General features: G+C 49.8%; 1 protein-coding gene across 1 annotated transcript in view; it reads right to left on the bottom strand.

Moving 5' to 3' along the window:
- The window catches only part of Bcr (BCR activator of RhoGEF and GTPase), a 124,435-nt gene that overhangs the window by 28,549 nt on the left and 70,094 nt on the right, over nucleotides 1-25,792 (bottom strand). Inside the window, exons 3-10 of the mRNA XM_034524076.2 lie at nucleotides 24,911-25,015; nucleotides 24,276-24,461; nucleotides 21,250-21,357; nucleotides 16,316-16,376; nucleotides 12,858-12,910; nucleotides 10,431-10,571; nucleotides 2,516-2,637; nucleotides 1,396-1,564 (exon numbers count right to left, since the gene is read on the bottom strand). Of these exons, the coding sequence (XP_034379967.1) occupies nucleotides 1,396-1,564; nucleotides 2,516-2,637; nucleotides 10,431-10,571; nucleotides 12,858-12,910; nucleotides 16,316-16,376; nucleotides 21,250-21,357; nucleotides 24,276-24,461; nucleotides 24,911-25,015 (945 nt within the window). The remainder of the gene's footprint in view (nucleotides 1-1,395; nucleotides 1,565-2,515; nucleotides 2,638-10,430; nucleotides 10,572-12,857; nucleotides 12,911-16,315; nucleotides 16,377-21,249; nucleotides 21,358-24,275; nucleotides 24,462-24,910; nucleotides 25,016-25,792) is intronic.

Below are 25,792 nucleotides of genomic sequence, written 5' to 3'. Positions count from 1 at the left end.
CAGTCTGAAGAGGACCTATCCGGCTGCATCCACCTCACCAGGGATCCAGGGAGCATCCTTCTCAATTGAGGCCAATCTGATGATGCAGCTTGTTTGTGGCTAATGCCAGGCCCCTACTCTGGCCTGGATTAACCCCGGGCTCTAGAGGCTTATTCTCACTCCTTACACTTCTAAAAAAAAAAAAAAAGCCTCCAGAAAAAAAAAAAAAAATCAGGGGCCTGTAACCCAAAGCAGCTAGAGGGACCACACTCTCCAGCCTCACATCCCAGACTGCCGAGTAGTCAACAGCCTATGTAAGCTGGACTCCACTAAGTGGTTAACCACATCTCCCAGGGTACTACCTGAGCATCAGCATGGTGAACCCCAAAAGCTCCAGAGACAAGGACTTTGAGGTCTAACTGTACAAGGCCATAGCCTGGATGCCCCTCTCCTGCGTAGGAGTCCAGGCGCTCTGCTTTTCCTCTTAGGTGTAGCATCCAAACACTAGCATGCGAACCTAAATCAATCTATACCCCATTCCCTATACACTGCTAGGTGTACACGGTGAAATGGCACACACCTGAAGTTCCAATGATGAAGGAGGCTGGTGAGAAGACTGCTTAGTACCAGGATACTAGCCAGGACAACTCAGCAAGAGTGTCTCGTAGAAAACACAAGCATGAGAATGCTTCTGTTGTCCCGAGTATGCACCCTTTCTCTGCTTGACTTTTCATTTCTAATTGACATGACTTGGGGGTGGTGGGAAAATGGTCCTCCTGCCCTATATACCTTTCTTGTTCAGGATCTGTGAGTAATAACTTCCAGCTTGTTTCCTATTGTGGGAACATATTAAATTTACGTCTTCCATGAGAAACATCAGAGCCTACCCTAGGCCAGGTTTCTTGGGATGCAAAGATGGGGCAGAGGAAAAGATGAGAAGATGGGAATGGGGAGGCACAAGGTTGGGCTCTTAACATCCGAGTGATGGAGAGGCAAGCTTAAACTGGACATGGGTCAGAAAGGAACCACAGGGCATCTGGGAGTGCAAACAAACCTCTGATGCAAGGGTCTCTGGTCACAAGTCAGGCACCTGGATATCAAGCAGTTTTATAGGCAAGGCAAGTATTCTATAACAGGATGCTGTGGGCACCGCTGCCAGTAAGCCTAGTGACTTTGGTATGAGAACTCAGATTTAGTTGGAGGCTCTTGAAACAACCAGAGTCCATCTGGGATCAGATGGATGGTACTATGGGAACTAGGAACTCTCAAGGGTCCCTCCCAGCAGATCCTGGAGATCAGTTGTGGGGCCAGATGCCTGGCCCAGACCGAGGAAGCACCTATGTGGTATGCACAGGAGGGCCTGCTGTGCCCTCAGACTACATAGAACCTGGTACATGCTCTCCCAGACAGTCTCACCTTCTCTCGTTGGATGTCGCTCTTGATTTGGGAGATTTTGATCTTCAAGGCATCCAGTTCCTCATCTGGCACCAGAGGGATGTTGGGTAGTGCCTCCAATTCATCCACCATCTGGAAGCTGAGGTCCGTGAGCGGAATGTACCATTTACAGTCATATTGCTGGGTTTTGCTGGGGTGGAGAGGGAACAAAACATTAACAGACCAACCTTTCCTTTGCTAACATCACTGCTTTTGAGGACTCCTTTACCTGACTTAAAAAAAACTCTGTGTAAGTCTCAGGTAACAAGTTAGAATGAGGTTAACAGCAGGCATTGGTGGCCCCAGTTTTGGACAGGACAGGACAGGACTGAAGTTCAGAACCATAGAGTTTGAGAGGCTGTGATCTACCTGTTATAATCACTTCACTTGACTGACGGAGTGGGAGCTCCCTTCTGAGTAGATTGATTTAAGTTCATTCCCACAGTCAGCAGAAATGTGTAGGGGATCCCACTGTGTTCTGGTATGTTCTAACATGATTGTCTTGGCACCATTCTAACCTGGTATATTCTGTGCAAATCTGGTGGGATGCAAGTGCATGTGTGTGCATGTGTGTATTCTGGGCAATTTACAGGTGGTGGGGTGTATAAAACTCAGAAGGCATCAGTCACAGCTTAGAGAGACAAAAGTACTGATACTATCTAGTGATTGCCTGCTGACAGGGGAGGGTTCCTGCTCCAGCCCTGTAGCCCCAGACACACACTCTTCTAAGATGATTTATGAACAGACCTTCCTCCAACAATATAAGAGTCATAACCTTGTCCATCCCTCATTACAGGAAGCAAAGACAAGTCACTGGCCCTGCCCTACCTATGACATCTCCAGAGGGTTAGTGACAGCCCTGACTTTGATCCTGGCATCACATACGGATGGAAACAATGTAAGGAGTGGGGGAGGGGAGGTCTGGCAACATTGTTATTCACATCTATCAGAAACCTGTCCTCCGAGCACTGTGGGGAAGCGAGGCCATCTACAGATAGAAACAATGTAAGGGCTGGGAGGTCTGGCCACATTGTTATTCACATCTGTCAAAAAACCCTGCCCTCCCCAGCATTGTGGTGAGGGCACAGAGAACATCACTTACCCTCCACTCTGCTTCTTCAGCTTGGTGCAGAGGAGCAGGTCAGTGAACAGGAAGATGTGACGCAGCTTGCGGGCCCCCTCCACCAGCTCCACCATGAAGCTGTCCTTCAGCAGCTGCCGGTGCTGTGGGCACGGTGTGGACAGGGGGCAAGTCAGGGTGATGGATGTCGTGGGAAGGGGACACTGGGCCCTCTGGGCTCAGCAGGAGCAAGGAGACCACCTAGAAACCTCTTTGGGGATCTTCACTCCCTGTGCAGTAACTTTCCAAAATGTTCTATTTATCTTATCTGCCTACTAATAGATGTGGCTGCTGGCATCTCTTCTGTTCAGCCAATTATTCTGAATCCTTCCTAGACACTTGGCCCATAGAAGAACACTAGAGGATGGGGCAGAGATGGACATCACTTTGGGGTGACCAGTGCTTCGCTGAAGTGGTGGCCTGAGATCAGCCATATAGAAGGTGTGCTCCTGTCAAGGGACTGTTCCCAGGCACACACAGTGCTCCAGGGACTGACTGGAGCAGCCTTTCCATAGTGAGAAGATGGGTCCAGGAATTCTTTGGAAGTCGCAGTGCTGAGGACATGGGCTGAGTCTGATGCTGAAGGCTTCAAGAAGCTGTGGGCCTGTGTCTGGACCTGATCTCTGATCTCTACCCAGACAGACACCTATTGCCTAAGAACAAGGACAACAGAGAGAACAGGTGGGCGGCACAGGATGTGTGACACGGGTGGGCAGGGCCTAGGACAAGGAAAAGAATATGAAGAGAGTGTCCCTGCAGGTCCCTGAGCCTTCTGGACCTCAACCGTCCATCTGAGAGCCAAGGGACAGTCCACCTCACTCGTACAGCCCACGACGTGGCTAAGCAGGCACAATGAGCTAAGTCGTTAATGTCAGACATCTCATGTGGGTGAGGTGATGTACCGTGCAGAAGACAGAGGTAGGATGCGGTACTGCTACTGTGAGCCACCCGCATGCCCAATTCAAAGATAAGAAAAATGGCCCCAGAGAGGCCGTCCAGAGAGGCCGTTCAGAGGCAGCACTGCATACAGCAGCAGTGCCTGGGAATTCCCTAGCCTGGAGAAGCACCTGGCCTCAGGAAGGCCTTCCTAGAGGCTGATTGCTCCCTACCTCCCCGGGAAGGATCTGCAGGGCAGATGTTTACAACGAGGTGCACAAATGCCTATCACCTAGCCTAGCCTGAGGTGCAGCTGCATCCTCACTTTCCCTGAGAAGCAGGATGCTCCCTACCCTCACCACAGTGGACCGAGGCTGTGCAGTGTACCAGGTTCCCCAGTGACTCAAGTTTCCATCTCTATTATTCTACTTCCCACACTCTGTAGGAACAGAAGTTAGAATCTGGTGTAGCTTGGACAGGCTCCCTGACATGAAGAGCTACATGTCACTGGCTCAGCTCATCATGGGCACCTGATTGCTTGCACAAGACAGCCAAGTACTTTCTCTAGGTTGGTGTCCATATGTGGAAGGAGAGGAAGGCTACCAGCATGCTGAGACCATGACTCCGTCACTCTCTCACACACCTCCACAGGGTGGAAGGCTTTCTGGGTGCTAGTAGCCACAAGATTCACGAAACAATATACGTGCATTTGTCTTTGGGGCTGTGAACCTAGCCTTTAATGGCTGAGTGATCTCCCCAGCGCAACGCTATATACATCTGAAGAAATGTGTGAGGCTGGAAGGCAGATTCTAGAGACTGGGTGTCTAGATTTTCAGGTCAGATGTAAGGCTACAGGAGGGTACTGGGACACCAACATCTGCCCAGGACCGACTACATGGCTGCTTCCTCAGTAAGGACACAGAAGCAGGGGCCCCAGACCACCAGGTGGCAGTCTTTTCTCTATACACAGTAACTGAACTTCTTGCAATAACCAGCAGAGGGAACCCTAAGATCAGCCTAGAAGCTGTGGGTCGGTAATGTTCAGAGTCCCACTAAATGCACTTTCAACGGCTTGCAGGCTTAAGAGGCTCCAAGAAGCAGGCTTAGCTTGGTCCTGGCAAGTAGTTTTGATATCTGGACGGTTATTTAATCCCTCTCTCCAGCTTTGTCACGGGGCCCTTAAGCACTTCCCAGCCAGCCTCACCAGCCCCGGCTGCAGTCTGAAAGCTATTCCAGGAGGAGCGTGCAAGTCACTGACTGTGAGAAACACAGGGGATCTGGCTTCTGAGCCCCAGGGAATGGACAGTTCCACCCAAATAGGGCATCCAGCAGGTGGGGAGGAGAGCCATGTAAGCCTTGGGACAAAGGTTAGGATCCCAAATATTAACAACCCATCGAGAAGGGAGGCTTGGAATTAGAGAATGGAGAGGTCAGAGGGTGAAGAGGGAGAGGGAAGTCCCCAGTCCTACAGGATGGAGACTGTCTCAGGCACCGAGGATAGAGTCTTAAGGCCAGCAGCAGTTTGCCCTGCTTTACAGTCAAGATCTCTGACTTCTGGGAAGATTCCTCCTCCATAGCTCAGGAGGTCAGGCAGGGCAGGGCTCAACGCTGCTCCAAACCTAGCTAGACCTACAGTGCAGGGAACGGCTAAAATAGTCTCCTTTCTATCGTCCTCCATCTCTTTCCCCCTGGAAAACAGTTGCAGGGAAGGAGAGAGACAGGTCTAGGACAGACAGTCCAGTAGGGAATTTGTGATAAAGAAATACTGAGGACAGGCGGGGACCCACACAACTCTGTACAGAGCCTCAAGGCCCTGCCTTGCCCCACTGACCATTAACTAAGAAGCCTCCACTGTGGAGTCATCACCTGCGTGGCCTCCTCCGTTCCCTTCCTGGGACCCTGGCTCCTTTATAGACTCTGGTCAGTCAGGTCTGGCTGGGCCAGCTCACATGGCATCAATGGGCAGTTCAGGCTCAGTCTCTGCCCGGGAGACACCTCAGAAGTGTCTGACTCAGAAGTGCTCATCAGCCTGGTTCTAGGCCCAGGAGCACAGGGAGCTCAGCAATGGCTTCCGGTCCACCCTGCTCCCGTTCTCCAGGGCACACAGGCAAGGTCAAGGCTGAGCCACCTCTACTAACAGCCTCAACGGTGTACTAAAAATTAGTGAGGCCAGCCGGTTAGGAAAAGCTGCTGACTCAAAGTCACCCCACCCCCTGTCCCAAGACAGAGCTAAAGGACAGACAAGATAGCCCAGGACTTTGCTGGACCCAGATCCAAAGAGTCTGTAACTCAGAGAGGCTGCTTGGCTGAAATGGCCAGAGTGTGTGCATGAGGAATGGGGGAGAGACCCAGTGATGTGTGCATGCTCCTGTGTGAATGTGTTGGCTCCGCCCCACAGTTACCTGGCAACAGCTAGATGTGCCTGACTCACTATAAAAGGGGCTGCTTGCCTCCTCCTCATTCTCTTCTTCTCTTCCCTCTGTCTCTTCTCTCCCCATTCCCCTCTTCCTTCTCTCTCTCTCCACGTGTTCATGGCCAGCCTGTACTCCCCTTCTTCCCCTCTCTCTTTCTCTCTCCCTCCCCCACCTCTCTGTACTCCTCAACTCCCCTCCCTATGCCCTAAATAAACTCTATTCTATACTATTCAGTTCTGTGGCTGGTCCCTCAGTGGGAAGGGATGCTCCAGCATGGGCCCGCAGAGGCACCCCCTTCCACCTCACCACACTGCGCCTCCACCAAACATATCCCTTCTTCTTTTTCTTTTTATAAAACACAACAATGTGGGTCCTGGTTTCTCTGTGTGGTGTGTTGGCAGGAGATCCTGTGCAGGTGTCTGTGTCCCCGTGTCATGGGCAAGAATAATAGATGAAGATATGTATTTTTTTTATGTGGAGGGGGTACTCCCTAGATGTTCCTCTATATTCAGGTAGGAAATACCAGCTGCAAGGGACACCACTGCCTGCTTAAGCAGCTGACATGGCCGGGTATCCTGGGAATGAGAGGATCCCAGATTCCCTCTGCTTTCTTAGCCGGTCCCCTGGCATCGCTTGGGAACCTGCCCACCCAGGGCCTCCTTGGGGAAGACTAAATTTAGAATACACCCTCTTTCTCTTTGGTACGGAATGCACCATCTCTGCCTCGGTTTCTATCAGACGGGGTAGTCGAAGGGCTTGCCTGGCATGATCAAGGCCCTGGGTTCCATGTTAGTACCACAGACAGAAGAAGTAAAATGAAGAGGGAAAGACCTGCTTGGTAGCATTTTTGGGGAGGAGGGGGGAAGATTAGATGAAACAACATACCCAAAGGGCCTTACAGGGGCTACTAGGCTTTTGCGGTACTGAGGACTGAGCCCAGGTCTCTTGTAGACCCTGATATTGTGCTACACTTTCAGTTCTGATCCTTCTGCTTGGACTGTGGGCTCTGTGCTGCAGTTCGTGACAGCAAGGAAGCACTGCCTACTACTGAGGGCTGGTGGGTTAGGGGAGTCTCACCCTTCTCTTACCTCTGCTCACCACCTGCTCCTTAGCACCTCTTGTGAATGGGTTTGATTTTTCCAGCTGCGGTTAGTTATTCAACAAGTGTGTGCGCGTGTGTTTGTGTGTGTGTTGCTGGAACACAGTCTAGGGTTTCAAGCATGAGAGGCAAGTTCTCTACCACTGAGGTATACAAATCCTTAGTCCCCCAACTGTATTAAAGCATCAGGAGGAAAGCCTGGTATTCTCTCCCTAAGCTCCTCTGCCTCTCCCTCTCAGCCCTCAGCAGCAGTATTCCTCTGGCACGGTTCCTTCTTAAAGTACCTTCGGAAGCCACTGCCCGCCTCCCTCCACAAGGGGCCTCTAGGATCCCAGGCAGAAAACTGGGGTCATTTGAATCTCTTGCAAAGCCCTAGCTGCAGAGCTCAAAGCAGACAGGCAACAACCGCTTGGAGGAAATTACCCACAGCAGCAGGGATCTAGTTCTCTAACTGTGAAGTTAATTCGGATAAACAAGTGTGCACCCACCCACCAGCTCACAGGACTAGGGCCCGGAAGGAAAATGTGTGTCTGCAAGATCCTCCGATCCAAAAGCTGAGAGGAGAGCCCTGACTCCCCATCCTGGGTAGCTCCTGGTGAATTGGGGCAAGGATTCTGGCCTGCCCTAGAGGCTGCTGGCCTCTGTTCAGTTTGGAAACACCTCTAACGCTGCCTAGACATTTCCATAAAAGGGCCAGCTCTGGAGCCGGGAGACTTGGCTAAGACGCATGAAGAGATCACAGGAGACTGAGTAGAGCTCAGGTGCTGCCTAGGGCTCACACCTGTGACTCTCTACAATGCCCTGACTCTCCCCACTGGGAGGCTTACAGGTTCTTTCCTGGCTGGTGGCATGAAAGGTGGTCTGCACCATCTTCATCCCAGATGGCTTCTCCGCGTCACCGCGTCTGTTTCATACTATCTGCATGAGAGTATGCAACCCTTTCAGCTTCACCATGGCCCAGTGGAGGGATCGCTGCCCTTAGAGAGCACAGACACTCATGTCATGGGCAGGCGGTGGGTGAGGACTGACATGGGACTGGAAGGTTGTCCTTCTGGCACCTGTGCTGCAGCATCAAGCACTGTGTTGTCGGAAGGATACCGAGGAGAACGCTGAGGATCCAACATGGCTGGGGATCAGGGGACACAAGTATAGGCACCTGCCTGCCACCCTGGCTTAGTAAAAACCCTGAGGCACTGACGGACGGAGCTGGATGAAGGGACGTTAAGTCAGAACTACAAACTTACAGAGCCTATAAGGCCAGTCCTCTCTCCCTCTAGCAGCTGGGGTAGCCCCCTCTGCAGGTACAGGCTCCTGTTTTCATAGAGCACGCTGCCCCAACCCTTCACACCTGTGGACTGATGCAGGAAGAGGGGCCTAGCCACTAACCACTGGCTGACATCTTGTCTTCCCCGGTCCCTAAGGCAGCTGATTTGCATGCTCTGAATATTTCTTTTTAAGGGATCCTACACAGCTAACAGGGATACAGGAGTCGATTTGGTTCTGTATTAAGGGGCAAGGGAAAAGGGGTCCAAGCATTTGCTTCTCGGGTCAAGCTCTCCTAAATGAATACTTGGCCAAAGAGAAACAGCACCAGGTGGGATGGGTGACTTCAGCGGGCAGCCAATCAATAATCAATACATGAGATCTTGGCAGACGCAGAGCCATCGCCCAGTTAGATGTAGCGGATGCTGATGGGGAAGCCATGGGCTCTACTCTTAGCCTTAGGTAGGAACCCGGTACAAGGCCCAATGTAGCTCCAGATGAGACCTGCTTCCCAGGCCCAGGTACTGAACAACCAGGTGGGAAACTGCCCCAGTCCATGCTTTCCCCCAGGGGTTACTAGCTAGAAAAGCGAGGCTCCCATTTCTGCCTTCAGTGGGCTTAATGATGACTGAGGAGTGGACGCACAGGCCTGGAGTGTTGCCACTGACTGCTCTTTCTGTAAGTCAGACCACTGTGAGGCTCAGGGAGGTGAGCTGTGCCCCTACCCTATCTTAGTGACAAGGAACAGGTAAGGAAGGGAGTGGCTGAGTGCTGGAATGCTCAGGGAAGCCCTCAGGATGCTGGGATGAAGGCCAAGTTGGCTTTAACCAAAGCCTGGTCGGATCTGGAGAATAGAACTGAAGAGCGGTTCCCTCCTCTTCCTTGGCTCCTCCTGGCCCACCGAGAGAAATGTGACTAGGTGCCTCACTCAATTAAGCCCAGTTAGACTGTAGTTGAAAGCAAGTACTTTCAACTCAACATGGAGAGCAGCGACTCCCAGAAAAGCATTTGGAAGATGTGATGGTTTGTTTATGCTTGGATCAGGGAGTGGCACGACTAGAAGGTGTGGTCTTGTTGGAGTGGGTGTGGCCTTGGAGTGGGTGTGGCCTTGTTAGAGTAGGTGTGTCACTGAGGGCATGGGCTTAAGACTCTCATTCTAGCTGCCTGGAAGCCAGTCTTCTAGCAGCCTTCAGATGACGATGTAGAACTCTCAGCTCCTCCTGCACCATGCCTGCCTGGATGTTGCCTTGTTCCCACCTTGATGATAATGGACTGAACCTCTGGACCTGTAAGCCAGCTCCAATTAAATGTTGTCCTTTATAAGACAATGTTGCCTTGGTCATGGTGTCTGTTCACAGCAGTAAAATCCTAACTAAGACAGAGGACAAGACAAGAGCACCCTGCCTGTCAATGTACTGATAGAGGAAGGAAAAGTCACCAAGCACGTGAGCCAGAAGAGGAAGAAGTGGTTCCCAGAGACAACCGCAGCCAGCCAGTCACATGACCTCCCCATGCCCTAAGCCCGACAGTCCTGTCTATGCACAAGACCCGAGAGATCAGAGGGCAGCTGCTCTCTTACCTTTAACACCACTTCTCTGACAAAAAAAAAAAAAAAAAAAAAAAAACTCATGTCAGACTGCAGCTCCCTGCCCTGTACTTCCAAGGAACTCACCAGATGCCACCCAACCGAAAAGGTATGTGCCTAGCAATGTGCTGGGCTCCTCCCTCAAAGGGCGGTAAGAACGCAGGCCAAGGGCTGCTTATTGATGACACACAGAGAGTCAGCATCAGCAGATGTTGTTGGGAAAAGGAGGAGAATGAAGTTTCTGGGCTGAAGACATCAACTTCCTTAGCCAGACTCATGTCCCTAAACTGTGGATCCTCTCTTTTGTCATTTAAAACCTTACATCTAGTGTTCACAGTTTTCACAGAAAAGAACAACCAGAGGAAGTGGCAGATTCTAGGCAAACATGCTATCCTCCGTTCACTGTGGCTTCAGATGGGGACCTGAGCTTACCAGCTCATGCTCCATCAGTAGGAGAAGAACAGTGAGATTTGTTCCAGGCATAAGAGGCTGCTGTGGCCATGGCAGTACACTGTCACCCTTTCAACTTTACCCTGATGCTCTGTATACATGAGTATGCTCTACTCTGCGGAGTCGAATTTCCCAAGGACAGCACATGTCCTGTGCTGTGCCTGAGTCTGAGTCTGCCCCGGTGCCTCCCCTCCCCCCAGCCATGCTCACCTCCCCTTTCTTCACTGTCATGGACTGCCGGCGGGGCGTGATCTCCTCGTTGATGCTGGACAGGAAGTTCTGAGAGATGCGGAGGGCGTCTTGCAGCAGGGAATGGTCAGGGTGGCTGGACGGAGTGTGCTTTAACAAGTCCTGCCCCGGGGTTCGAAGACTAGAGTTAGAACGAGACTGGCACGGACCACTGTGTGAGACTATCCAGTCACACTGAGTGCAGTTCAGAGCTGCAGGCCTACTGTTCTAAGAGCACCTCAGTGAGCTCTTATCTCGGAAGCAGGTCTCTGCTCCAGTGGCATGTCCATGAGCCCAGTAAGAAGGAACTGTCATTATAAAGACCTAGGGCAGGGTTTCTGGCCTATGATATTATTAACACTGGGACTAGATGAATGCTTTATTATAGTGGAATAAAAAGGGCTGTCCTGTGTAGCACAGACATTTGGCACCACCATGGGCTGCTGCGTCACTAGATGCCTGCATCATCTCATTTTCATCTGTGATGGCCAAATGTCTTTGGCCACTGATGCTAGTATCCTGAAGGTAGAATTGATTATGGCCCAGAATTTCTGGCCTATACAAGGTTGGGAGAAAGACCCTGGTTCCTCCAGGTTCCCTTTCCCTCAGATGAGTGCCTCAGCCCTTCTTCCTAATCAGACAGAAATATTACGAATTTATATACTACAAAGGTAGTTTTGTTCCTGCCCATGGTAAGCAGCTCCGATTCAGAGAAGCAACCCCTCCCACCCCCTGACCAACTCCTAATCCTAGCTACAAAGAGAACTTGGAGAGATGAGCAGGTCCACCTCTCCTCCCACCCCTCCTAGGCAGCTGTTTTCTCTACCAGGATTCTGTGTTACACAATGCCTGATGTCTGGACCAATCACAGCCATAGGCAGATGACAGTACCTCAGAATCAAATGGATAGGCTACCTGGCCAGGACCTCTGAACTGTTACTATTTCACAGTATTTATCATCTAGAAAGCAAACCTTCACGAGGAGTTGTCTAGACCAGGATGGCTTATAGGCATACCTGTGGGGAAGTTTCTTAATTATATGGGATGACCTGTCCACTGTGGGTGGTGCCAAACCTAGTCAGGGCATTATGAATTGTGTAAGAGTGGAGACAGCCAGCTGTCCACAGTATGGGTACATTCATCATCTCTCTGCTCTTGATTGTGATGTGACTGGCTGCTTCAAGATATGTCACCCTGATAGAGCCTGTTCACAGAGCTCAGAGGCATCGGATTCCCCTCGAACTGGTGTTACAGGTGACTGTGACTCACCTGCTGTGGGTACGAAGAATCACGTTTAACATCCTCTGGAAGAGCTGTCTTTAACCGCTGAGCTCTCTCTCCAGCCCCATCCGAAAACTCAATCAGAGTACGATAAAGAAAAATAAAGCTGGAGAGATGGCTCAGTGGTTAAGCGCACTGATTGCTCTTCCCGAGGTCCTGAGTTCAATTCCCGGCAACCACATGTTGGCTCACAACCATCTGTAATGAGATCCAATGCCTTCTTCTGGTGTGTCTGAAGACAGGTAGTATACTCATATACATTAAATAAATAAATAAATCTTTAAAAAAAAAAGACTAATAAAGCTGGATATAGTAGCATATCTCTCTAAGCCCAGTACTTAGGGAAACTGAGGCAGAGGAATCATGAGTTCAAGGTCAGCTTAGGCTACAAAACAAAACCCACAACGGAATACTATATAGCTATAAAAAATGAGGAAAAGCTGCCTAGGCCAAGATGAAACAATAATCTCCATCTATGTTATTAATAGGAAGAGGGTGGTATGAACACTTAGAATATGACACTTTCTGAGTAATTAAAAAAGGTGTTCACATGTTAGCTCACACACATGCCCTCTAGTGGGGAGATTCGTTAGTGGGAGGGGAACAAAATATTTGGCTTGACTTTGTCAGCATGAATGCTATTAATGGGGTTTCTCTGGGCGGCAAGGATGGAGTTGTTTCGGTTTTCTCATTTTGTGTCTCAGTAGAGAAAACCTCCTGGTCGTGGGTCTCCTGCTGCACCCTACCCTGCAAGGCTGCCAGGCAACAGCAACCACCCTGCCGGTTTTCCATGAAACCTCAGCTCACACACTTCACTGCGATACAATGTTTCTACTTACAGACTTTTGCCCCTGTGGGGATAGGATACTCCCTTCCTGTTTGTTCCAGTGGGGGCACCTGGACATACTATTTACTTCTGTTCCCCAGCAACCTCCAGGAGAGTCCTGCATTCCCAATAAAGGTGGCGGCAACGGAACAGCTGTGCACAGGTTAGCGGTGGGCAAAAGGCCAGCATTAACCTCGAGACAGGAGACCTAAGTGAAGAGGCCCTTTCTAGCTGGCCTGAGGACAGGCAGAGGACACAGGCCACTCTGGGAGGCTAATTCCATGCTCCACAATGGGACTCACGTGAAGGACTAGCGTGCTCCTCGTCACCCGGTCCACAGGTTTGTAGAGCAGAGCTGTTGGAGAGATAGGCAGGGGGGAGATATGATCACACTTGGAGAAAACAAAGAAACCTGCCTCCTGGTGCTTCAAGGCCAGGAGGAAGGCAGGCCCACCTCCCCTTTGCAGGGCTACGAGGCCAAACCTGGGGCATCTGTCTGCTGTACTATAGGCTTTGAGCTCAGGGCTGCTGCTCAGGCCGGAGCCACTGGAAATGCTCATTATGGACGTGTTGCTGCCTGGGATTGTCAAGGAAGACGGTGAGGGTTCCAATCCTACCCTGTAGCGGACCAGGATGCGGCTCCCAAAGTCCGTGGCTGGACAAGGTTTAGAAGCCCCGATCCGAGAAGGACAGAAGCCAACTGGGGTACAAATACAGCTCTTGATCTGGTGGGTGCTCTAGGATGGGAACTTATCTGGGGACAGCCAGCCCAGTCTTGGCCATCTTTATTTCTCCTACACAGCAATGAGCAGCATTCACACGAGCACAGACACTTAAGGTCTTCCTAGCATACGCCAAACACACTTCTTTACACAACCTGCATGGCCATTGCAGAGTACACACTATTTTTGTTTTTTGTTTTGGTAGTCCTGGCTGTAGCCCAGGCTGGCCTTGAACTCAGAGATCTGCCTGCCTCTGCCTCCGAAGTGCTGGGATTAAAGGCCTGTGCCACCACTGCCTAGCTGCTGTCTCTATTTTTTAGATAGGTAGGAAAACTGGGGCTCAGAAGGGCTGGAAAGGGGAAAGTTCTGGGGAAGAGAACTATGTCCATGGTTCTCTCTGGGTGAATATAACTGTTCACACCAGCCTAAGGATTCACATTAGCCTAACTGTTCACACCAGCCTATTTGTTCACACCAACCTAACAATCCAATCAAGAAGCAACTTACTGCTTTCTGATTCGTACAGAGGTTGAACACACAGTCCCAGGATTCATCCCTTGCCTGCCTATCTACTGGTGTCCCACTAGGGCCCTTTGTGCAATGCTGTACTTGCCTTGTTATGTGCTGTCTACAGCTGATATGCATTCCTTTTGAAACTGGACCGGGCTCTGGTCCTGTGAGTGAGTTAATCTATGCATGGATTATCAAGGAAGGAGCTTGCCATCCATCTGAATCTATGACACACTTGTCTGCCTTGCTGTGTGGTGGCTTATGCTGCCTTGGGACTCTGCAGAGTCCTCACTGGCAAGAGCACCCTTACTGGATGCAGCTGCCTGTCCTTGAACTTCTCATCCTTTCGGACTGTGAGCCAAATGAACCTTTACTTGGGTGTGCTTGTGTGTACTGAGACTGAGCATAGGGGGGCTGTGCGTGCTAAGAAAGCACTATATCCACCACCAAGCTATACTCCCAGGCCAAATAAACCATTATTATTATTTTGAGTAAACTAAGACATGTGTGGTAGCTCTTATCAATAATCCTAGTACATAGGAGGCTGAATCAGGAGGATAGCAATGAGATCTAGACAAGTCTGGACTATAGTGTGAGACCCTGTCGCAAAAAAACCAGTAAAATAAAACAAAGAACTCAACGGTTCTACTCAGTTGCAGCAGCATAAACTAGACTACTACCAAGAAAAGAGGGGCCAGTAGAGACAATGGTGATGGCATTCTTAAAAGGAATTTTAAGGGGGGCTGGAGAAATGGTTTGTCAGTTAAGAATGCATGGTGTTAAGCCGGGCAGTGGTGGCGCACGCCTATAATCCCAGCACTTGGGAGGCAAAGGCAGGCTGATTTCTGAGTTCGAGGCCAGCCTGGTCTACAGAGTGAGTTCCAGGACAGCCAGGGCTACACAGAGAAACCCTGTCTTGAAAAAACAAACAAACAAAATTTAAAAAAAAAGGAAAAGAGTGCATGGTGTTCTTCCATGGGACCAGGATTTGCTTCCCAGTGCCCACACTGAGGGACTCACAACTACCTGTAACTCCAGGTTCAGGGGATCCAATATGCATATTCTCCTTCCCCAATACACACACACACACACACACACACACACACTCGCATTTAAAAATAAAACAATTTTTTAACAGTACTTTGGGGGCTGGAGAAGGGCTAGGTTGCTGAGTAGCACTTCATGTTCTTCCAGAGGATCTAAGGTCAGGTCCCAGCACCCACAAGAGGCGGCCCACAACCATCTGTAACTCTAGCTCCAGGGGATCCAAAGCCTCTGGCCTCCATAGGCAAAACCAGACTCATATGCACTCACCAACATACAGACATACACATAAAGTGTTGTTGCATGTGTGTCACACACACACAAAATATTAACAAGTACCAGTGGTAGCTAGGAGCTGGAGACACGGCTCAGTGGATAAAAGCACAGGCTGCCCTTCCAGAGGTCCTGGGTTCAATTCCCAGCACCCACGTAGCAGCTCACAACTGTCTGTAACTCTGGATCCAGGGTATCTAATACCCGTTTCCACCTCTGTGGGTACTAGGCACACATGATGCACATACACACGTTCAGTTAAAAAACACTCATATACACATAGAACAGAACGAAATCTTTCTTAAAAATTTTATAGAGTATTTTAAGATAGGCTCTTGCTTGTCCAGATGTGTCCCAAACTTGGAATCCTCCACCTCGGCTTCCTCAGTATCTCAGACTACAGCTGCATGTCCCTGCTTCAGGCACAAAAATGTGTGTATTTCTTTTTCAGACAGGGTCTCACTATGTATTCCAGACCAGCCTCGAACATAGGCTTTTCCCAAGTGTCTCCTGAAGGCTGAGATTATAGGTATGTGCCACCTTGCTGGTCTTCACAGTGAGACTTTATTAACATGTGATTTTTTTTTTTTTTAAATACTGTTGTCTGTGTGAGCCGCCATGTGGGCGCTGGGAAAGGAACCTGGGTCCTGTCCTCTGAAAGAGCTGTTAAGGCTTTTAACTGCCGAACTCTCTCTCTCTAGCCCCTTGGCATATTTTCAAAGACGTAGATTAATTTATTTTGTGTGTGCATACGCACTGCGTGTGCACCGGACATCAGGCACAAGTATGCATGCAGAATTTGGAGGATAACTTTTGAGAACCGGCTCTCTTCTTCTAACACGTGGGCTACAGGGATCCTACTTCATTCAGCACGGAACCAACCACCTTTACCCATCTCCCCACGATGAGCTCGGAAGGCCGTGGTACCCAAGAACTCCTCTAATGTTCTAGTATCGCCATTAGTGAGAAACTTGTCTGAAAGGATTTTATCCTTTCTGCCCTGCTTTGACCAAAGCCGGCCTCTGCTCCTCCTCCCCTCACTGCTTGAAGTCTAACTTCAAGTAGATGAAGTCTACTTGTAAGTGGGCTTCTACAAAGATGAGAATTGTGACCCAATGAGGCGTAGCGTCTGTCTGTCTTTCCAGCACTCTGTTGGAAGTGGTCGCCACCACAAAGGCACAGAGAACCCTTGCTCTGCCGCGAGAACTCACTTTCCAAAGAGTTCTTGGTAGTTGAGTCCTTGACGTCCTTGTTGCTTCTGGCTCGCAGGTTCTGTGGAGAGAAAGAGAACGTGCTCGCTCAGAACGGCAGAAGCAGCGTGGACACAGACACAGCCCGAACAGAAAGCGTGGGCTTCTCTCCCTACAGAGACCTGTATGTGTAGCAAGTATCAGGGGGCCACTCTGAGCCACCAAATAAAAACAGCGGTTCTCAACCCATGGGTTGTGACCCCTTTGGAGATCGAATCGACCCTTTCACAAGACTTATTAGAAAGTGCAGATGTTTACATTACAATTCATAACTAGCAAGATTACAGTTATAATGTGACGATGAGATGATTTTATGGTTGGGGGATCACCACAACATGAGGAACTGTATTAAGGGGTTGAAACAGTAGGAAGGTTGGCCACTGCCCTAGATGATCCCTTAGGACAAGGTTTTTCAACCTTAGTGGCATTCATGGCTCAGAAATTCCTCGTCCTGGGTGTTTGTCCTATGTGGCTGCCCTAAGTAACATCCCTGGTCTCTGTCTTCAGGTGCAGGGACAGCCCACCCTCCTGTCAAATGCTCCTTTGGGAATACAATCAGCCCCAGAGGAAGATTTCTGAGACAGAGGATTCTGCACAGCAAAGTGCTCACTTAGAGCAGTTTATTGGCATTTGAGTAACTGTTCCTTCAGAAGAATCCTTGCTCACCTTTGGTGATGGCTAGTGTGGGGGCTGAGGGTGGGACACCAGCTGACAGAAAGTCATGCTTAGCCAGTCTCATGAGTGGAAATGTGCACACACACACACACACCCCCCGGCTATAACATGCAAATGAACTGATTTATTATAAAACGAACTACTAAGACTGAAAGCAAAGGATTGTTAGTGGAATGACATCAGAGAGGTGTCTCGTTCCGTCAGAGGTGGAGAGATGACGTTAAGGCATCCCTGTAATGTGTAGTCTCTGGGAGGCAGCTGCCAGGCATCCTGACGTTAAGCTCCTAAATAAAAGCAAACCAGCTATAGGAACAGCAAGGACCTCTGGGATCACCCTCCTAAGCCTGTGCTATAAGTAATGTCTTGGGACTCGTATTGCCTAGCTCACCAGGGACAAAGTCTGCTGTGTACTTGGGGTGGCTGTTTCTACCTGTATCTTCCTCAGCAGTTCCAGGAGGGTATCAGGAGCTATGGAAGCTAAAGAGGAGACTGCAAGGTGCTGAGCTCACTGGAGCATGGGAGTGGCCCATACTCCACATTCTCCTGGACAGTGTAAGGCACAAGGTGTCCTGGTTCAAGGAGACTTAAGAGTTGAATCACACATCCTCCCACCCCCTCCCCCGTCCCAAACCTGACACCAGAAGTCATCTTTATCAAACTCTCATTTATCATTCAGAGAGCTAGCATCCCACAGAAGCCAGACAGGCATCTCTGGATACCATCTCAAGCATCTCTCTTGTAACTGGTCTTGGGCCTGCCCTGCACTTGTGAGTGACCCTTCAGAGAGCCCCATGCTTGAGTCCTGTCAGTCCCAGGATGCAGTCCCCACCACAAGCACACATTTTACTTCATTTTCATTTTACTCAGCTCCATTTTACTCTTTAGGCAACACAGACGGAGGGCAGAACAGATGTTGTTCACATGGTACAAGAACAACCAAGGCTCGGAGAGAGCCACTGGCTTACACCTTGCATCCCAGTCTTGGTCCAGAGCCCCGCTGCAGCAGTCAGTAGGCACATGTGGACCAACCCCTATCCCAGGTGTCATCCCACCAAGGTCTCCTCCTTCTTGGGTACAATCTTGTCTGGGTAGACTCAGACTTGGCCACTTAACTAGGGCTTGTTGTTCAAGAATCCAATATTTTATCTGCCAAGGTCATTTGGGATTTTATAGAAATACGGAAGCTGAGAAGGGCACAAGAAGTAGTTAGTTTAATAAAAAAGGGATAAGGAAAGAACAGATCGCATACTTGAGGTAAGTATGGCTGACAAGTACTGGGGTACTTTGTAGGTTTCAAAAGGATGGTGTAATGCATGTAGCACGAGCTATTACCGTGGGAGGTGATCAGAACCAAGGCCGCAGATGTCTAGACCACAAGATAAATGATGAATTAGGTATGACAGCCAAAGGTTTTCTCTCACCAAGTGAAACCCAACTATACTAGTCCCCAAGGCGGGTTGTCCCCAGATGAGAGAATCTTCACGTACACAATGGATACTACATAACCTTGTTCTCCCCACCACCACCGGCCCCATGTTATCCCTGATTTGTGAATAAAGATGCCTACAGCCTAGCTGGGCAGAAGAGAGACTGGTAGAGTTTAGGTTCCGGGCTTGGGGTCTGAGGAGAACCATGAGAGGAGAGGGAAGATGCAAGAAGGTGGAGAGAGGAGAGATGCCATGGGGTAGGCGAGTTTGAAAACATGGCCGTGAGGGCTGGCCAATTGGAGTTAAGAACAGCCCAGATGGAACATGGCAAGTTATATCTCAGGGTTATTGATAGGGAAGGAGACATAGTAGCATAGAGGGTAGATGTCTGCCCAGCTTTGGTGCTAATTAAGGCTTACTATAAATATAAAAGTTGTGTGTCTTTTATCTGGGAACCGAATGATCAAATCGGAGTCAAATCACAGCCCCGGATTTGAGATTAAATATCTACCACCACAAGAATCATCCCACACGTGTACCTTGCATTTCTCCTCTTTCTTTTTTTTTCCGAGTGTGCGTGCGTGTGTTCGTTCCTCCTAGTATTTCTGCTGGTGATCTTGAGCCCCTCCCTCACACATATGGAGGCCAGAGGAGACTGCTGAGCGTCTTCCTCCATTGGGCACCACCTTATTCCCTTGAGTCAGGATCTCTCTTGGAACAGGAAGTTCTCTAGTTGGCTAGGTTGGCTGGCCAGCAAGCACGCCTGCCGTGCCTTCTAACACCAGGATTATGGGCACATAGGGCCTTGTTTGGCTTTTATGTAGGTGCTCAGGGTCCCATGCTTGCGTACTAAATGCTCTTACCCACGAGTCACCTTCCGGCACCTACATTTTCCTTTCTAACACTGCCTTTCTGCATGGAGATCTTTCCTCCTGGAATCCTTGTTGGACGGAAGAAAGAGAAGTCAGTTGGAGCTCTGAGGGAGTAGGAATTATATATAAAGGTGACAGTGACAACAATCTCCCAAGAGAGAAAAATGTCACATGGCTGCCATTGACATTGCAGAGATATGACGGGGAAGGGTGAAGAACCCTGGTGTAGAGGAGAGACAGAGACCCACAGGTGATACTGAGTTCTAATACTGACCTGGCTGCCAGCCTCGAGTGTCCTGTTCATAGTCTGTGGATCTGGGGGCGTTCTTTTAAGGCCTAGAGGCTCACAACACTCCATGGCTTGAGGTTTCTGTTCATTAAGGTTAAATTCCAACAGGGAGAAAACAACCCTCAGGCCTGGGGTGATACAGCCTGGAGCTTCCTCTAGTAGAGGCCTACAGACACAGCAACTTTGAACTCTGGTGCTCAAAGACTCTTGGCAGGAAAGCCACAAAGCTTCTGCGCAGCCTCTAGTGACAAGAATGCAGAGTAGATCCCACTGTGGTGGTACGAACAAAAATGGCCCATAGAGAGTGGCACTATTAGGAGGTGTGGCCAAGTTGGAGGAAGTGTGTCATGGGGGGGGGGAGCTTTGAGATTTCAGATGCTCAAATCAGGCCCTGTCTGTCTCTGTCTCTCTCTCTCTCTCTCTCTCTCTCTCTCTCTCTCTCTCTCTCTCTCTCTCTCTCTCTTCCTCTCTTTGCCACCTGTGGATCCAGATATAGAACTCTCAGCTCCTCTCCAATACCATGTCTGTCTGCATAATGCCAAGCTTCCTCCCACAACAATAATAAATTAAACTTCTGAACTGTAAGCCAGCCCCCAATTAATTTTTTTTTTAAAAATAAGAATTTCTGTGGTCATGGAGTCTCCTCACAGCAATAAAAACCCTAACTAAGAGTCCCATGATGGGACACAGGCTAGAATTACAATAACGACAGACAAGATAAGGGTGTGCCCAGGGAACATGGCTGCTGATGTTTGAATGTGTCCTCCAAAAGCCCGAGTACAGGGAACAGGATGCCCTGTTTTATGCATGCTCACTGTGTCTGGAGTTGGGATCTTTGAAGTGGTTAGTTCATGAGGATAGACCTTAGCTGAGTTAGTCTGCTTGGTCTGTCCTGACATGTGACATCCTGTCATGATATAGCAAGACACTCAACAGCTGTACCTGAATGTGGTGGTCTGAATATGCTTGGCCCAGGGAGTGACACTATTAGGAGGTGTGGCCTTGTTGGAGGAAGTGTGTCGTTGTGGTGGTGGGTTTTAAGACCCTCATCCTAGCTGCCTAGAAGCCAGCCCTCTCCTGTCTATCTTTAGATGAAGATGTAGAATTCTCAGCTCCTCCTGCACCACACCTGCCTGGATGCTAACATGCTCCCTACTTGATGATAATGAACTGAACCTCTGAACCTGTAAGCCAGCCCCAATTAAATGTTGTCCTTATGAGTTGCCTTGGTCATGGTGTCTCTTCACAGCAGTAAAACCCTAAGACACTCAATGTTTTCAGGCTTCTCAGTTTCCAACCATAGCTGAGTTCACTTCTATTCTTTACAAAGTACATAGTCCTGAACACTTTGCGATAGGAATATAAAACAGACTAAGACATCACTGAGCCTCTGGAATCAGGCCCTGCCCCTTGGGTAATAGCGCTGTGGGGACTGCTCCTATTGAACTGCGACAGTATCCCTCGATGGAGCTGACCCAGAGGACTCTGAGTCAGAGCTGGGGTTCATACGCAGCCTTTTAATCTGCTCTACTTTGTTCTCCCAACAACTATCCCATAGAGGGAGTGGGAGGACACGGTGGGAGTCAGCAGTACTCCGGCCTGCACGGCGTCATCAAGGAGCTCGCTCATTACCTCAGAGATTTCTGCAAACTGAGCGTTGGCCTGACAGCACTTCTCTGCGGTTTCCATGGCCACTCCGTAGTTATCCACAAAGGCTCGGTACACACCCAGCTGGCTGGCCTGGGAAGGGGAAGGAAGAGGGGGGTGAGTTGGAGGTGGGATAGGTACCCGCTCCCCACCTTTCTGAGGATTGGGTTCTTGTGCATAGCCTGGGGGGAAAAAAAACCCAGCTACAGCAGACAGCATGAGGGCTGCAGAAACCTGCTCTTCTGAGCTACTGCCTCCCACCTGCTTCACCTCCCCACACACCGAGCACGATTCCCTCTCCTAAAATGACATGTTGAGAAGTGAGTCATAGCCCTGGACAGGTAATGGCCCCTTTTAGAGCTCCTTCCTATTCCTCCCACTCTGCTTGCATAAAGGATGCCGTGAGCAGCAGCTTAAACTCGAGGTGAGAATCCAGAAGAATGCTCCTATGCAGGTGGGATGGAGGTGGCCTTCCTGGCCATGGTCCATGGATCCTGGTAACCACGCTGCTGTATTTATATCTGATCCTGCTGGGCAGGTGAGGAACATGTGGTCCGGATGACTGGAAAGGGATGATCTTACTGTTAGCTGCCCTTCCTAAACCTTAAGGGGGTGGGGGTGGGAACCTGGCTCTTACATACCCAGCAGGTGGAAGGCCTGCTAGCCTCAAGGTGACAGGCATATTGCTTGTTCTTTATTCAATAAAAGACATCGATAGAGGTTTCCCTCAGCTCCGACACACAGTCAACTAAGCACAGTTTCCATGGGTAGATGGAAGGGTATGTGGCCTCAGCCCGATCATCTCTGGGTCTCACATCTCATACATGGGGACAGCTGAAGAGCGACACACAAACCAAAAGTAGCATTCTAAATCTTACGTCGCAGTATTCACTAGTTTTAGGAGACTGGGAAAGAAAAGTTCCTGAGTGCTTTCAGAATACTATTTTAGGGAGAGTGCGGGTGTGCCGCCCCTCCCCCATCGCAGCACTATTCTTTGCTTTTCTGAAGGCTTCTGGTTGAGTCTGCTCTTCAAGGTTTAAACTTATTGACACATGGCTCGAAGAAGAGAAAGGGAGAAGAGACCAGAGAGATAACCAGAGCCAAGAGGAGAGCCACACCTTGGACTGGGGCCACTGGGCTCCTGCTGCGTAAACCCTTAACTCAAGGTAAAAACATTCCATTCTGCAGGTAAACAACTCAAAACAGATTCAGAAAAGTCCCTGCAACTGACCAGATTCACTAGGCCCCCTTCTGCCAAAGTAAGCAATAAAAGCTGAGTTTCTCTCAGACAAGCCAAGCTGCAAAGACTGAGACCAGACCCAGACCAGCTTGCCTGGAAAAATCAGAAACCAGACAAGTTGCCTGGAGGAGGTTGAGAGCAACTGAGGCACCGTAAAAGGACACTTCTCCAAAGACTGGGCAGTGTGTTCCAGGGTCTCAGCTTTTGTGAGCTGTCACTTGTGCTGGGCTGGCTTTGAGGATGCAGCTGTCATTGAGTCATTTCTGCTTCTCAACCAGACTCTTGTTAGTCACCCCAATAAAACTCACTGGTTCACCAAGTTGGACTTTGGTGATATCTGGACTATGGTTTGTCTCAGGATCCCTACCTGGCACAAGTGGGGTGAATGAGGTGAGTAGGGTGTGTGTGTGTGTCCTCAGGAAAAGTTTTGTCAAACAACATCTGGGTGTATGGTACCCAATAAGGTGTGTGGCTATGGGCCATCCACAGGAACCCTGCCCTTGGACTACTAACAGTGGTCTGAAGAACTTATTTTCTGCGTGGGGATAAGATTCCAGGCAAAGTGTGTATAAGAAGTTCTGGCAATCTAGGAGTTAGGATCAGCCATCTTCAGAAACAGATCAGGGCCAGCACTGACTTCCTGTGGCTCTTCTAAGAGGGATAACCTCTCCGCTGGGCAGTTCTGCAGGAACCCCCTCCTTTCTTGTTTCTACCCTGTACTCATGTCTCCCCAGGCACCTGTCAGATTCTTGGTCTGTGCTGATCTACCGAGGACTTCCAGAAACCCTAGTCTGTTATCTAGGTCTTGTCTTTGGTGTGATGGCCCCTCGTGGCAGGCAGCCGTACTCTTTCATGGCAAATATGAACGAGGGACTTATTCATCCTTCCTTGTTCAATGTCTCTGGAAACAGCACCTGCCTTATGGGGCCACCCCAGTGCAGGTAAGAGGGTGCCTGCCCCTTGGGCACACCTTTGTCCCCTTCATATCACAGTGGGACCCAGCTCTGTAGGAAGCAACCTTGCTCCCAGCATGCAGCTGTCACCTGATCCAAGCTTCTCTCTGGAGGCTCCTAGCTACGCACGATCTCTCTCTTCCTCTCTTATTTACCATGGTGGCCTAGGTTGGTCCCCTAAACTCAACAATCAAACCGCCTTATTGCTTCAGCTTCCCAAACAGCTGAACCCGACTCCTAGGTACCTCAGACCCAGACTCACATGCTTTGGATCACCTCTAGGGCAATCCAAGGTAATCGCTATGCAAACAGCTGTCGTGCTGTATTGTTTAGGGAATAACGTCAAAGGGTAAGACCAGACACGTGCAGCATAATGCATAATTCTTTTTCAGCACTTGGATAGTTCAATGTGCAGAGGAGAAACCTGTAGATACCACGGCTGACCTGTAACCAAGCCCCAGTGTGCTGTCATGTGTAGTCACCTCTCCACTAAGAGCCCAAGTCTGGCTGTGCTGGGCGGCAAAAACATTTTGGTCCCAAAGGCAGCTTGATCTGTGGGGACACTGGAAACTGCAAGTAAAACTGTAGGGAACCAAGATCAGGGAAACACTCACTGGACTCCAGCTGGGCCGGCCATGTGTTCCTCTACCTCTCCCTCCCAGCGGCTTGCCCTTTGGCACCAAAGGTATTCAGACACACCCTGGGCTCTCCTTACTGTCTCCTGGGTTATCTCCCTGTGACACATGTCCAAGAGACAAACCTAGTCTTTTCCCAGCTACGGCCACAGCCGCAAGTGCCAGACTATCTGAGCCACTCACCAGCTTCTGGAAGAGGTCACCCACACGCTGCTGGTGGCTCCACTGCTGCACTCGGGGGAACAGCCCATCGTAGAACTCCTTGTGGATCTCGTAGAGTTCAGGCACTTTGAAGAAAATGGTCTCAATCTGCTGGCTGGTCAGCACAGGCTGAGAGGTGGTGGCAGCAGCTTTCAGAGGCTTCATGGGCTAGAGGATGGCACAGGTGAAGCAGAATCATTCATTCATTCATTCATTCATTCACTCGTTCATTCATCTATCTACCTACCTTCATTTATCTATCTATTATCTATCTATCCATCTATTATCTGTCTATCTATCCATTGATATATCTAGTAATCTATTGTCTGTCTGTCTGTCTGTCTGTCTGTCTGTCTGTCTGTCTAGCTAGCTATCCATTCATCTATGTATTTTGGTGTTGCGATCAGGCCCAGGTAGGACCTTGGTCATGCTGGACAGACAAGTGCTTTACCACTAAACTACATGCCAGCTCTATAATTTTCAAATTCCAATTGGAAAAAAAAATTAAAAGAAAGGGAAAAGTTGGCAATCGAGGGCCCCGGTCGGTATCTCCCAGCCCCTAGAGAAGTTCAGATCTAGAATGAGGTGTGGGGTGAACCCCAGCAGGGTATGCTCACCAACAGCAGGGCCTCCAGATGGCTCAGGTATGTCTCCTCGCTGGCCAGGATTCCGGACAAAACCCACTTTCTCATCTCCAGGCCCTTTTCCAAATCCTGCTCACTCTGCAGGACAGAAGCAGAGACATCAGCTCTCTCTGAGGACAAAGCATCCAGAGACGGTCCACCAGGAAGGAAGATGGGGGTACCAATGGCCCTGGTACTCATTCATCTAAGAGCTTATAGTCACTAGACAGTAAAATCTAGAGGGTCATATGGCCCCCACAAATTAGAAAATGGTAAGTTTCATGCTGAGCAGGCTACAGGGCCTCCTCCCCTTCTTGCCTTATGCCTGGGACCAAGGAGTAGCTGCCTCAATCCACACATGAAAGGAAAAGGAGGCTCTGACCCAAGGTGGATGTAGCACACAGGAAGCCCAAGGGCAGCTCCAGGAGGGCTGAGCTGGGGTCTATCAGAGCCTACTGCCTGGCCATCCAGATTCCTGCTATCGGAAGAGGTCTGCTGCTCCTTGCCCTTCACCTGATGCGTGGCTCACCAGGATTCCCTGACTGTCGTTACCACCTGGACCTTGGACCAACCAGGCCCCTAGGTAGCACCACCTCCTCCCTCAGCATGTTGCCCTTCCTGTGACTGTGACCACTGCAGCTGTATCACAGGCTTCTGCCTGTGCGGGAAGGGGGAAGGTGGCCTCCAGGCTCATGACTTTTGTTTGATTCTGCTTTCTTTTGCTGGTAGAAGGAACCCTCTTGCAAGCAGAATCTGTCAATTTCCCAGAGAAGGGCAGTGAAGCTCTACTGGCTTTGTCTCCACCAAGATAGAGCTGACATGCTGCCAATGCTGACAGAGGAGGGGGCACAGCCTGCATAACCTAGGAGACCATGA

This window comes from Arvicanthis niloticus, chromosome 20 (genome assembly GCF_011762505.2).
Source record: "Arvicanthis niloticus isolate mArvNil1 chromosome 20, mArvNil1.pat.X, whole genome shotgun sequence".
Taxonomy (NCBI): domain Eukaryota; kingdom Metazoa; phylum Chordata; class Mammalia; order Rodentia; family Muridae; genus Arvicanthis; species Arvicanthis niloticus.
This window is presented reverse-complemented; position numbering and strand designations above follow the sequence as displayed.